Source organism: Idiotropiscis lumnitzeri, chromosome 11, assembly GCF_059441095.1.
Source record: "Idiotropiscis lumnitzeri isolate Australia: NSW breed Sydney's pygmy pipehorse chromosome 11, RoL_Ilum_1.0, whole genome shotgun sequence".
NCBI lineage: Eukaryota > Metazoa > Chordata > Actinopteri > Syngnathiformes > Syngnathidae > Idiotropiscis > Idiotropiscis lumnitzeri.
In genome coordinates, this window is record NC_142401.1 from 10,619,766 (window position 1) to 10,633,486 (window position 13,721).

Below are 13,721 nucleotides of genomic sequence, written 5' to 3' on the forward strand. Positions count from 1 at the left end.
GTCCCAAAAGTCACTATAGAAGCCATGTCTTTCTGAATGATACTTAGAAAAAAAGGGGAGGAATGTCACGTGACTTTTCACCCTATATTATAGACACTAAAATGCCAATCACTAACACAAACCAAATAAAAGGTTTATACTTGCAGATTTATGTGGATTGTCTGAGGAGGAGAAGAAGGAGGAGGTCATATGAATCGGAGGCTGAGGGCCGTGGAGTAAAAGCAGGCCTTCATCCTCCCCACATGTCTCCACACGCCTCTACATTAGGGGTTTCCCACAGGCTGCCACTGGAGAAGCTTTTTCCTGCATGGGAACAGAGGCGGTGGGTGCTTCAACTTGGCATCCAATGCGCTTAACCAATGTGGCCACCTAGTGGTCGACATTCCTTGTTGAGAGCCACGAGCAGCAGGGGCGCTGCCAGCGATTTTCGGCCCCATGAAAAGAAATGTTAATTATTACAAATAAACGATTTAAAAGCCAGACTAAAAATTCAACAAAGATAATAAAAAAAAGTTCAAGTAAAAACATTTCACGTTACAAAAAGGCACCTCCTGCTTTATCGTCAATGTACGTCACGTGAGCGTTGAAGTCCCCAAGCAGAACGAGGGAGGCTTAATTTTTTTGTTATCATCATATTTATTAAGTATTTGGAAGTGAGTTCAAATTGCCCTATTAATAATAATATAGAAAAACAAAATGGGTTATAAGCTCTTCTAGCTCGTTATTTTTGTTGTAGTGTTAGACTGCCCTCTAACGGTAGGAGTCTGTCACAGCAACACAATGGTGCAGAGGCACAGAGGTAACTTGCTTTCCGTTTTTCATAAGTGCTGTCTTACCAAAATATAAACTACATTTTTAAAAACGATGCGTGGTAGCAAAATCGATCAATAATCAACCAATAATGTGAGTCACTTTGCTCTAGGCTCCTACTGCCATCATAAAACATTTCTTAATTAATAACACTCGTCAAAAACGAATTTTAATCGCAGATACCTTTTTGTGTTCCCTAAATGTATTCTAGACGCTGATTTAAAAAAAAAAGATTTTCCTTCTTTTTCCAAGCACATCAGGATTTTTAGATCTTTCCTTTTAGGGTTGTTTTTAAGTGTGACCTCTAAAACCTTGCACAATACGAGTTATAATTTATAGCAGTGACGTTTCAGAAACAAAATCCAACTGTTTCTAAACCTAATCCTTAATATAATATAGTGGTATTAAATCTCTTACTACATAATTATTATTATTATTATTATAATAACCAGATGCGCTAAGAATCAGAAACAGTGGGGGAAAAATCACCTGTGTCACTTTAGGGGCTCCATATATCTGTTTAGAACATTTAGTAAACACATTTTTGATTGTGAGGTACTTTTTTTAACATTCTTTACCATTGTTCAAGTACGAAATATGATCAATTGCACAAGTAACATGAGTCGAAGCTGATGAGACTGGTCCTCCAGAAAATGGGTTTATTTGTGATACAGCAGGAAGTGATCATCACATACTGTAGATGTCTAGTCTCCATGCATTCAGCACTGAAACACGGTCATCTATGTGTGCAACTGCAACGGTACAGAATGGGTTCTTCACTTTTTGCATTCGTTTAACTGACGTGGTCACATGTTAAGTTTGTTGTTCTTTTTTTTTTTTTTAATACACCCTTGCCCCCTCCCACCCCATCACCCTTACAAATAAGACCTACCACTAAATATGGATCAAGTATACAGGCAAAACAGAAGCTACAGCAAGACAAACCTTTGCCTAATCATCTCAAACTACAGTGCACAAACCTGTTTTGACAGCATAAGAGAGAAAAATAATCCATACATTATTCCTGATAAATATTCAGAAGCAAAAGATCAAATCAATTTTAGCCGCCACTACATATAAGGCCACAAAACCCAAATGATCAAACACATGGTTGAACATAGAATAGATGCACAGATACACTTACAGTATAATTGTTGTCTTGTACGGCGCAGACAAAATCTTTTCCGATTACGAGACAGAAGCCTGCTGGTATCATTCGTTCGCTCGTGCCCACATTTTGATCCGCTTTACCCTGCTTTCTTTCCTATACTGACACATCACTTAAATAAATGACTTTGTGTAAAATAAATATACTGTACGCAGCTGCCATTTCTACAGCCACACCTAATATTCACATTCAGTAAACACGGTTATGAGGTTGTAATGACGGAACCTTCCCACCAATCGACAAACAACAAGAACTCATTTTAGATGCAAGGAGTGTTTTTCAGCGTTGCCGCCAAAAAAAAGGCCTTGCGCGACGAGAATATGTTCATCTTGTACCAGATCGAATACGCACAACTAAGAAAAGAGTGTTGATAAATTAGCATGTGGAAAGCTGTTTGAGTGTTTATTCAATATCCAGCCTGGCGTCCATGTACTCATACGCTTTGTCCTCTCCAGCAAAATTCAGTGCATAAGCAGAATGTTGAGTTACAGTGTTTTTACTCTTACAATCCCCAAAGAGAAAAATTGTTACATCAGCAAAATAAAATAAATAATCATACAAATTATTTTAAGTCACGTTTTTCCATATTGAAAAAGAAAAAACTCCCCAAAAAAGGAAGACAAGAGCTGTATGCACATCGGCATACAAGAGTGCAGACAAAGCGCAAGCTACTACATGGACTTGAAGATAGAAATCAAATAAAATGCTCACACAGCTTCCCATAGTGGCCGTTGCTCAGCTCGCCAGGAGAGGTGATACAAGACAAACTGAGCATGAGCCTTCATGAGAAAACAAACACGGGTCACCCTCCCCGCCGTGGTGGACTCACGTGACCCAACAAATATATGACACACTGCACCGAAAGACAAGAGGTGGACACAAGAAAAGCACATGCCAGAGTGATTGTTTATGGTTCGTGTGTGTGTGTGCGTGGGGGTGTGTGTGTGCGTGTGTGTGTGTGTGTGGTTGAAACCGGGCTCAGACACTGCCAGACTGAAAACAAAAGCCTAAAATCTCCTTCAAATTCTTCTAACCAACACTTCCAATGATGCAGAAAAAAAAAAGTTGGACGTTTGTGGCTGCCGGACGTTTCCTGACTTCTTACTTCTTGTTCTTAAGCTGATTGGCCAGCCAATCAAGGCCCTCGTAGAGGCCGTCGCCGCTGGTGGCGCAGGTGGCCTGGATGTACCAGTTACGGTGGCGCAGGGAGTGTAGACCCAATTTGTCTGTGATCTCGGCCGCGTTCATGGCGTTGGGCAAGTCCTGGAAGAGGGAACAGTTTATAAAGTGGATTATTCTTTCCAGGAAGCATCTCAGAACAATCTAATGAAAATATATATTATGGCTGGATCAGAAATAATTGGGAAGCTCCAGAGTGGAACACAATCTGTAAAATTACATTTTTGGGCTATTAAGTGAATACTACTGTACGTTTTAGGTCAAACTTTAGCAACCCTAACCTTTCACATTCTTCATAAAAAGCATGAATGAGTTGTGAGCTGTCTTATCTCTGTCGTCAGTTAGCGCAATCTTGGCAGTCAGTATTCTGACTTGGTTGCTAATTTGGGCTGAAAGAATGAAAATGCTAACAGGAACAGGAAAGAAAAGGATGAAATGTTGAATACAGTTACTGGACACATCATTAGGTACATCTTTACAGTGTAACTACTTTATAAACGCAAGTTGCATTGGTTGTAATAAATCAATGACTGCTGTGCTAATTATAATTACTTTAGAGCAGGTGTGGGCAAACTTTTTGATTGGTGGGCCACAATGGGTTCGAAAATTTGACAGAGGGGTCGGACCAGGACCAGATTGGTAACCTCACCTCATCGGAGAAAAAAAATACATTTAATTTTTAATGAAAATGAACAAAAGCATTACAACAAAACCTGTGTTTGACATACCAGAGTATTTAGAAAATAGAACGTTAACAAGGTTTATTCATTTATTTTTTTCCAAGTTCGGCGGGCCGGATTAAAACATTTAACGGGCCGCATGTGACCCCCGGGCCGTAGTTTGCCCACGCCTGCTTTAGAGGTTGTTATCATACCCAAAGATGTTTATTGGTACCAGAGAGTTCTATGCATCCAATAGTGCGTTATTTGTATGAATTGATTTTAATAATAATACATAATAATATTAATATACTAAACTTTATGGTTGTATAATTTCCAAACAAAATCAGGTTACTCCAAAATAATTTACATTATTACTTATGATAATAAACACATTTGCATTGCAGATCAATCGAGAGGTTTTGGGTGTGACTCCCACCTTGTACTGTAGGATTTTCTCAACATACCCATTGAAGAGTAGTAGAAGATTTTTTTGCCACAGCTCATGTATTGGACATCATTAAATTGTGGAGGTGTATATGAGTGAATGTTGCCTGCCTGTTTATTGGCAAACACGAGGAGCACCGCATCTCTCAGCTCATCCTCAGCCAGCATCCTCATCAGCTCCTCTCGCGCCTCGTTAACACGCTCTCTGTCGTTGCTGTCCACCACAAAGATTAAACCTGGGAGGGCGGTATAAAGAAAAAACGTCAATAAAATAAGATTCTAACATTGGGGATGATGCGTACTGCTCTGTTCAGCTCACCCTGTGTGTTTTGAAAGTAGTGTCTCCAGAGTGGGCGGATCTTGTCCTGCCCACCCACATCCCACACAGTGAAGCTGATGTTCTTGTACTCCACCGTCTCCACGTTGAAACCTGAGAACAAAGCGTGCCACGTGAGGTCATACGATAAATAAGTTGCATGAAAACATTTGCTGCTTTTAATCACCGATGGTTGGGATTGTGGTGACTATTTCCCCCAGTTTGAGCTTGTAGAGGATTGTAGTTTTTCCTGCAGCGTCGAGGCCCACCATCAGGATCCTCATCTCCTTTTTCCCGATGAGGCTCTTCAACAGATTCCCAAAAATGTTCCCCATGATGCAGAGAGGCTTCGTTACGACTCTAGATGCCTTTTATGCAACGTCTCCAGCACAGGATACGTTACGGAGGGCTAAATGAAAGAACAAAATGTACAGTCACTTACCACAGCGCTTGGTACCCCTGCACAAACTGATGAGACATACAAATTGAGAGGAGAGTGAGGCGGGCAAAATACAGAGTAACCTCCAGAGTTGAATTCCATCTGTGATGGTGGTTGACTTCCAATTTTGCCAGTGTTACTATTTAACAAGTTAAAAAAAACAACTTCACCGTGTTGTCAGTGATGAAAATTAAATGTCAATGTCAATTGAGCACTGCACATTTTAGACAATCTGCATTGGGAAAACTCTGACCCACGTTTTAACCAAAACTAAGTCGAGTGTGAGGATATAATGAGAAGCTGTTGGCAATGATCGAAAATCCCATTCCCTGTAACCGTGCAGTTTGGTCACAGAGACTCTCCATGCTTTGCTTTCTTGGATCAAGCACATTTGAAACTAGATGTATTGTTGAATGTTACGGCACTGCTGTGGATACAAGCCAGCTGGCTCTAGCTGGCGACTGAAAATGACTTCACAGTGCCTAAAGGCTCAGGTAACGACCTTCACGGCTCACCTGTGTCCCGGTTTGGTCATGTGACATTTGCAAGCTGAGCCCTTAGGCACTGTGAGGCCTTTTTAGTCTACAGTCATTGATTAAATTGTTCCTCGAAGAAAAAAAAGTTATTTCAAGCCTTGTGGTATTTAATAAGTTTAGTAACATTAGCATCTGCTAGGTCAAATTAAAATGTATATGTATTTGATATTTAAATAATTCTGTGGCACAAATAGTATTAAGCAGTGTGAAGCTTTACTATGTCACGGCAAGCTTCATACTATCAAAAACACAAAAGGCCAAGAACAAGCAATATTACCTTGTGGAGTACATCTTAAAGAATAAATGAAAATAGTTTGGAGATATGGTTTTGTTAAAAGAATATTGGTACTACCCCTGCTGCAGTGTTGATAAAAAATGACTCTTGTTATCTTTTCAAAGACACGATAGTTGATGCATCTCTTGTATTGGATCTTATTCAATTGTATCACCAATGAAGGTGTTCAAACAAAGAGATGACCACCCCGTCAAACAGTCAGGCAGGTGCACTTTCTGCTCATGTTTCTAAACATTCCACACACGCAACGAGACACACGCAACGAGCTCCACTCATCGCCCACGGCAATGGTCATAGTGAGTGGAAGAGAGGCACGTCAGCGCCATGCCTCCGGGCTGCAGAACAATCTGTTCAAAAGCTTCTTTCTATTTTTCCTCCCACAAACATTAGCCTGAATGAAGGCCCTCGTAAACCAACGCTGAATGTCCTATATTCTCAGGCTGCCTTGAAAATCAAACATTTTAAAATTCCCAATTGAGCCACAATACAAACTAAAACACCTGCTTTGGGCTGGGAATGAGGCTGTTCCTCAAAAACATTGATTAATCCCATTACAAATAACAGCTATTCATTTTCTCACCTCTCAGCTGACATCGGGCAAAATGTGGACGACACCCCGGACTCGTTGAACATCATAAATGTTCAAATGTTACATTAACGTTGTATTTATAGGTTAATAAATGGTTTATGCTGGTGACAGTGTGAGACAGAGACAATTTAATTCACTTTGAAATTAACTGAACATCCCATTTGGAACGTTTGATACAACTGGACTATCAAGTAATATCCAACACAAGAGCTGTCATAAAAAAATAAATCAGTCATTAAAAAATGAAAATGCTCACATTTCATTGACAATGGCAGGAAGGTATTTATGTAATAATGAATGGTTTCTGTGATTTATTAATAAGAGGCAGCTATTTTCTATATCTAAGTGATTCTAAAAGTGTGCTGTCTAATACTGGTGGTCTCGAGGTAAATGAAAGATTCACGTAATGAAGTAAAGTTCAGTTGTGTTTAACTTTTTAGGACAACACATTTGCGTTTAATCTTCTGTTGTTTTTAAAATGTTACAGCACTAACCCTTTTAAATTGATAATGATTCACATACAGTTTCTTAATTAGTTTTTCTATATTTAAGCTGTCAAAGTTGAAATTGTGCATAATGTGGCTTACTCTTTTTAAATTTACTTTCTAGGGATGGAATCCTGACTCATATTTGACAGCTGGCATTTAATGTAAAAAGCTTGCGACACACTAATTTAGAGTATTCAATTACCCTTATGTGCAAGAGTTTGTGACGTGGGAGGAAGCCAGAATACTTGAAGGATATCCACACCAACACGGGAAAATGAAATTTGAACTGCAATCATCCGAACTGTGAGGCAGACTTGTCATTAGCACCCCAACACCTTTCCGAACATGTGAAAATATCTTCAGATCATTTTTTTCATTCATTGTTCAAATAGCACACTGAATACTAAAGGATATGTATAGAAATAAAATAATAATACAGCCAGTAACAGCCCTGTCCATGGTGCTGAAGAGACGCGTTGCAGTTTTACGCCAGCATTTACTGTTCTGGTATTCCTTCTGTCGTTAATGTCTTAATACAACTCTTTAAACACACACACGGGGTGGTTGCCAGCTCGGCTTCGGTTAAGCCGGTGGTTCACATGAAAGGAGTGCGGCCAGGGTGACCCACGTTAGCTACATTAGCCACCGATGCTACCGTCGTTAACATTCCAGCTAACTTGTCGCAAACGAAACCGTTGACGTTGCGCTCCCGTTATTATCGACGCCGTGTCGAGCGAGTCGTCGCTGATTTCGCCACCTCCGCAAGAACACGTCCTAATTATGCGCCAGATTACACGGCGATATATCAAGTTGATTGCCGTTTTAATAGCGGAATCGATGAGAATCGGCGCTAGCAAGTGTCTCTTTCCACCCCATCCCTCCATTCATCCGCTCACTTCTCAACCACCTCCCCCGCTCCGCCGGCATCCTGCTGTCACAAGGCCGTCTACAGCGACTCCATTACGGCGAAAAGTGATGCTGAAAACAGACTATAAACCGACCACGCGACACGAAGTCATATAATCAACAGCTGGGACTTACTTTGTCGTATCTTAATAATCGTCGGTGGGTGCCAGTGAGTATGAAGGAGCCACTACTTACCTAGCTCGCTTGGACGTCTCGCGAGAGTTCCTACCGAGCTGTGGTCTAATTAGACATAGTCTCGCGAGAGCATAACATGACTCAACGGATGGTGGCGAGCCTCCAAAAGATGTGAAGCTCTTCATTTTTTGACTGAATCAAGGCCAAAGAATTAGCTTTGAGTTATATTTTAGCTCTTTTCACCATGTGTTTTCAAAGATTATTTGATGTATTTTCGCTCCAAAACCTTGATCACTTGTGGCTCACAGGTGATCCTAGTTATTTTGGCTCAATTTGCATATGCCTTCATTTAAACATAGTAGCATGTGATTAAAAATTTGTAATTACACGTACACCATTTATTTCATTCCAATGTATCTGCCGAGCTGTAAAGATGTATTTATTTATATATGAAAAACACAGCAAATAATATCTATCAGCAATACCACCACATGATTATTAAGGGAATTCATATTTTATATATTCTAAACTATATTATATCAGGAATCACCAACTTTTTCTTAAACTTATAGCTACTTCTTTTGTACTTATTAATGCAGTTTGACACACTTCTGAAATAACAAATAGCTTAATTTGCCTTCAATAATATTATTGATAATGAATGGTATTCATTTATGTGAAGGCTCTGATCATGTTAATAATCTCTCACAGTAATTGGGAAACAGATCATATCCATATGTAACACTCTATTTCTATAAATCGCTGCCAGTGTTTCATTCCTGGAAATCAAAATTGTCCTATCACTGGTGAGCAATTTTAAAACAGGCACCCGGGCTATTTATGATCTCCGGCTGCTACCTGGTTCCCATGGGCACCATGTTGGTGACCCTTGTATTAAATTATTCCTGGTCCCATAAAAATTACAAAGTCACATTTTAACTGTAACATATGGCAGCTAGGTCATGGATTTCAAACCATACGTACGCTTACTCTGCCTGTAACTACATTCCTTTAACCAGCCGGCTTTTTGATTTTTCAGAATTCCACATGTCACACGTCAATGCTTTTCATTAATGAATAGATTTTTCCCCCCCAAGTATGGAAATACTATCCATCCATGGCTTGGCCAGTCAGCATCTGTCAGCTGCGCCCGGAGTCCCACGGGCCAAAAAAGCCAGACAGAACTCTAACTTCAGCTTGTCGGCATCCCTTACTGCCGGTGTCTGAAATGTTTGGTGCACCGGTATAAACAGCAGTCAGAAGCCGTCCACACACACAAAGGAGGAGGGAGGATACCCACTCGTCCACCGGTGTGAACCCCAATATACAGGCGCCAACTTGTCTAGGGTAGAATCACCAACGTGGTGCCCGCGAGGACCACATGAATAGCCCTCAAGGCTGGTCTAAAAATAGGTCACCAGTAATGGGACATTGTTATTTTCTAGGAATGTTTTAGAAGTAGTCATTTAAAAACGTGAACACTCACAGAGATTTAGAAAATACTGTAGCATATGGTATTTTTCCATTTCCTAAATATTGTGAGAAATCAATAACATGATCAGTGTCTTCACATAGATGAATATCAATACAGTTTAAACAATTACTGATACTATTAAGTCAAATTACATTTATTTACATTGCTCTTAATCACAAAAAAGTCTCAAATGGATTCACAAACCCACAGTTGCCAAATATTAATGACATCCCCTGATTTTAAGCCCACAAGAGGTTAAAGGTAATTTGAGTAAATTTGTTGTTTCAGAAGTATATAGTATCAAATTAGTAGCCCGCCACACTAATCAGTAGCCGAGAAGTAGCTCTCACTTTCAAAAAGGTTGGTGATCCCTGGTCTATAGGACTACAGATGAAAAATAGAAATCTATAGCTCTGGTATATTTTCTTAAATCATTATTAATATGTACTGAACTTTATATAATAATTAATGAGATTTTTAAAAAAGCAAAGTAGAGTCAATCCACTCTAGTTCCCAGTTTCTTTATTCTAATTTGACCCAGCAGCAGGCATTTATGCGAAATGCACAGCAGGCCAGGGTGGCTAAAAGAGGCTACGTGGCAGGCTTGGAACACCACAGCGCCCCCGAGCGTACGTCAGGAGTAGCGCGCCCTGTGCTAACGTGCAGATGTGATGTTAGCGGAAGGTCTGAGGTTGGTTCGTCCCACTGAGCCAAGTATCGGGGGCCAACGTCCACGGTCAGCTCGAGAGCTTATCGCTGCACGCTTTTTAACACATCAGCATTAGCCGGAGCACAGACACTTTTCACCTGAACGACCAGGCAGACGAATTCGCTCGCGGATTCAACGGAAATTGTTTTTTTTAACGTCTGCTTTTTTCACCTCCCGCTGAAGTTCACAATGCAGGGCAGCTTTGTTTTGCTGCTGCTTGCAGCTTTCACATTTACAGGGGGACTTGTGCGGGGCGACGACGATGCAGCCGAGGAGGTGCAGGTGGAGACCTTGGTGGGTGGAAAATGATGTCCCATGCAACATTAAGGATGCATTGAACAAAAGCCATACTAACGATCAACTATTTTCCCCAAGCTGAAACCCGAAACTTGCTCCGTTCTCTCCACAATGGGGGACACGTTGCAGATCCACTACACGGTAAGACACTCGAAAGCACCACGCGATTTATAATCAATACCATTCGAGCCAAATATGCTCTCTACGTGTATTTAATGCGACAACCAAGCTTCGGCTACGCGATAGTGGTCATCTGATGGAGTGTGGCGTGAGAGTGTGGGGGCCCTTGTGTGTAACACGTCAGCAATAACACGAGCAGCTCATCCACGCGTTCACATTGCCAGGCTGGCTGTCTGACCGCGCTACGCGCACACACACACACACGCACACACACACAAACGCGCGCGCGCGCACTCACTCTCAATGTGATTCTACATACTAATGCAATCAACACGTTATGTCAATGTTTCTTCATCAATTATCAGGTTGCATTCATTCATTCTATATGCACACGAGTGGTGCACAGAAAGGCACAGAGCCGACATTCACATTTTAAATCTCAGAACCACAAGCCCATGTGTAGCATCAACGTAATAGTCATCCATTATTTTTTTTTTTCTCTGGAAATGTCCTGCTGAAAATGACATCACAGTGCCGAGGGCCTCAGCTTTCGAACGTCACATGACCAAATCCAGAAATATAAGTCAGCCGTGATTGGTCGTTACCTGAGCCCTTGAGCACTGTGACGTAAATTTCAATCGACTGCATGTGACAAAATGGCCGCTCCCTGACGTGGATTAAAAACTGATGGATTTGTCTGTTTAATTCGTATTCAACAAACGCAAATATTAATCAGAATTCCACCTTTAGATTAATGGGCGTGCTTAGAAAATGTTATTGTCAAGAAAATGTTTGACTTGATTCCCCTTTAAGATGTTTATTCACACTTAAAGTTGAAGTTGCAAAAAGAAACATAAAACAAAAAGAATTACATTTTGTGTATTCAATCAAACAACATAAACTTTACCTTACAAACATCCGCGATCTTAATTATTACATATAAATGGGAAATCTCATAGAATTACAAAATTAGCATTGATAAGTAGTTATAAACCTTCTAAATCTTATATTTGATTACATTTAAACTAATTATATTTAATTACAAACGGGAGCAAGACATACAATACTCACACAAATATATTTTTTATCCGCTGCAAAAACGACATTCCTGCAGATTAGCTGCAATGGGCTTCTGTGTTTTTTCATCAACCCAACATGTACAGTAGTATGTTTCTATGTATTAATGGCTCAAGCATACAATCCAGAAGGTAGCAAACACTAAATTAGGACATAAAATAAAATTATGATGCATAATTTTGTCTGTATTTTTGGATGGCTGGAACAAAATAATGATATTTCCATTAATTTCAATAGGGAAAGATAATTTCAGATACAGGTCATATAAGTTACGAGCGTGGTCGTGGAGCAAATTCAACTCATAAATCATGCCATTGCTGTGCTGTGTTTCTAACTAGAAATGAAATAAGATGAAATGAAAAATGACTCACCTCAAATAGTTACCTGTCGTTACATTTACTTTGACTCACAGCGATCTTGCAGAGCTGGCATAACATCTGTATCGCTGAGGTTTAAAGGAGGAAATGCTCATTTTTGAGAAAGAACTGCAAATTATTTCAACACTGACGTGAAGACACACACACACTTTGCAAATGTTGTATCGGGGGGGTGTCATCTGTCTTTTCATTGTTTGTCATATTGTTTCTGTATTTATAGGTACCGATGGAATTCTGTTATATTGTAACCAGCATTGTAGCTTGATGACAGCATATGTCAGCGTTCACAACGGGGTGGGAAAACCTTTTTAAAGCCATGAAAAAATATGAGCTAATGAACAAATACAAGTTACTATATCACATTAACATCTGTGGTTTAAAACGTTTGAGAGTTTTTTTTTGGTAAAACATTCCTCTAAGATTTGTTTTGACAAATTACAGAACAAATCTACTACTGTTATAAAGGAAATTGCATCTATCTAGTAATCGACAGTACTTACTTTGAAGCAGTAACAATGCTTGTCTTCTTCTTACCAGGGTAAACTGATGGATGGCAAGGTCATCGACTCCTCGCTGTCTCGTGACCCTCTTGTTGTCGAGTTGGGGAAGAGGACTGTCATTTCTGGTTAGTTAAAAGCTAAATTCACCGATTTGTGTGCATTGAAGGACGCTACTATTCCATGAATGCACTGACTTACATGTCTTTTGTTTTGCTGTTTCCTCTCAGGTCTGGAACAAAGCTTGATCGGCGTGTGCGAAGGGTTCGTAAAAAAAATTAAATTGAAATTAGGCTTAATGATGGAGTCTATAAAGCACATGCTAAGTTGTTACTTTTTTTGCCTTTCCACTCTCTTTAAGGCAAAAAATCAAAGCCACAATTCCATCTCACCTTGCCTATGGGAAAAAAGGTTACCCTCCTACTATTCCAGGTAGAGAGCACACAAAATGCATGCATTTTACTTACATGAATTCTATACAATGATTTGTATGATGTTTTGTAAAAAGTAAAGTTAACTTGATTTTAAATTCAATTTGTTTGGAGGTCTTCATCCTATGATAGAGGCTTATTTATTCATATCACTGACCAGATTGAAGTTTAAGTACTGTGATAATAGAGTTCAATTTCTTTATGGAATATCCAACTTGTGGTAAGATTCCACACGTGAGACTGTTCACATGCTTTGGTGCTGCTGTTTAGGTGACCAATGAGGTTTTTTTTTTTTTTAACATTGTTTATTTTTTCAGTGTGACCCCAATACTCCTTTATTAAAAAAAAGGCAGTTGTGTTGTTTTTCATGTGTTTGGGGATTATGGAAGTCCTTTCAGGAGCACATTTTTTATTGTTCGCGCCCACTGATTGCTTCAATCCCATCATTTGAAACAACATGCATGGTAGTAACAATGTTGCTCCCAATGTGCCCCAGGCGACGCTTCCCTTGAGTTTGAGGTGGAGGTGATCTCACTGACACAGCAGACGCCTTTGCAAAAGATGGTGAACGACGTTTTCCCCCTTGTGTGCTTGGCGCTGGTGCCCACTCTGCTCGGCTTGGTGGGACTCTACCTCTACAACAAGGCCAAAGATCCCAAGCCAAGCAAAAAGAAGGCAAAGGACAAGAAGAGCAAGAAGAAATAAGGACGGGTCAAAGAACTATTTAAATAAAATTTAAAAATGTGTTTTCTCTGTGTTGATTTTGTATAAC

The 13,721-nt window shown here is 40.0% G+C and overlaps 2 protein-coding genes across 3 annotated transcripts; one reads left to right on the forward strand and one right to left on the reverse strand.

Annotated features, from left to right (window-relative positions):
* Nucleotides 1-1,440: 1,440 nt before the first annotated feature.
* On the reverse strand, nt 1,441-8,080 carry LOC148327335 (ADP-ribosylation factor 3). 2 transcript variants are annotated; one of them, XM_088308023.1, is made up of 5 exons: nt 8,028-8,080; nt 4,767-4,988; nt 4,583-4,693; nt 4,375-4,499; nt 1,441-3,241 (listed from the first exon to the last, which is right to left on the reverse strand). In XM_088308023.1, exons 2-5 carry the CDS (start codon nt 4,912-4,914, stop codon nt 3,080-3,082), a joined length of 546 nt encoding a protein of 181 aa, XP_088164149.1. In that variant the 5' UTR covers nt 4,915-4,988; nt 8,028-8,080; the 3' UTR covers nt 1,441-3,079. The 2 variants fall into 2 exon arrangements, with proteins under 2 accessions (XP_088164149.1, XP_088164148.1); XM_088308022.1 differs by having other exon boundaries at nt 7,968-8,038.
* A 2,001-nt stretch (nt 8,081-10,081) lies between these two features.
* fkbp11 (FKBP prolyl isomerase 11) lies at nt 10,082-13,695 on the forward strand. The gene is made up of 6 exons (XM_088308020.1): nt 10,082-10,444; nt 10,526-10,588; nt 12,559-12,646; nt 12,749-12,782; nt 12,880-12,950; nt 13,446-13,695. The coding sequence occupies exons 1-6, from the start codon at nt 10,340-10,342 to the stop codon at nt 13,652-13,654; spliced, it is 570 nt and encodes a 189-aa protein (XP_088164146.1). The 5' UTR covers nt 10,082-10,339; the 3' UTR covers nt 13,655-13,695.
* The last annotated feature ends 26 nt before the right edge of the window (nt 13,696-13,721 follow it).

Coding starts and splice junctions, on each gene's coding strand:
- LOC148327335 (XM_088308023.1), bottom strand. CDS start 4,914: ATGGGGAACATTTTTGGGAATCTGTTGAAGAGCCTCATCGGGAAAAAG. Junction 4,694..4,766: donor CACCACAATCCCAACCATCG/GTGATTAAAAGC, acceptor CTTTGTTCTCAG/GTTTCAACGTGGAGACGGTG. Junction 3,242..4,374: donor TCGTGTTTGCCAATAAACAG/GCAGGCAACATT, acceptor TCCCTCTTCCAG/GACTTGCCCAACGCCATGAA.
- fkbp11 (XM_088308020.1), top strand. CDS start 10,340: ATGCAGGGCAGCTTTGTTTTGCTGCTGCTTGCAGCTTTCACATTTACA. Junction 10,589..12,558: donor CGTTGCAGATCCACTACACG/GTAAGACACTCG, acceptor TCTTCTTACCAG/GGTAAACTGATGGATGGCAA. Junction 12,783..12,879: donor TTGATCGGCGTGTGCGAAGG/GTTCGTAAAAAA, acceptor ACTCTCTTTAAG/GCAAAAAATCAAAGCCACAA.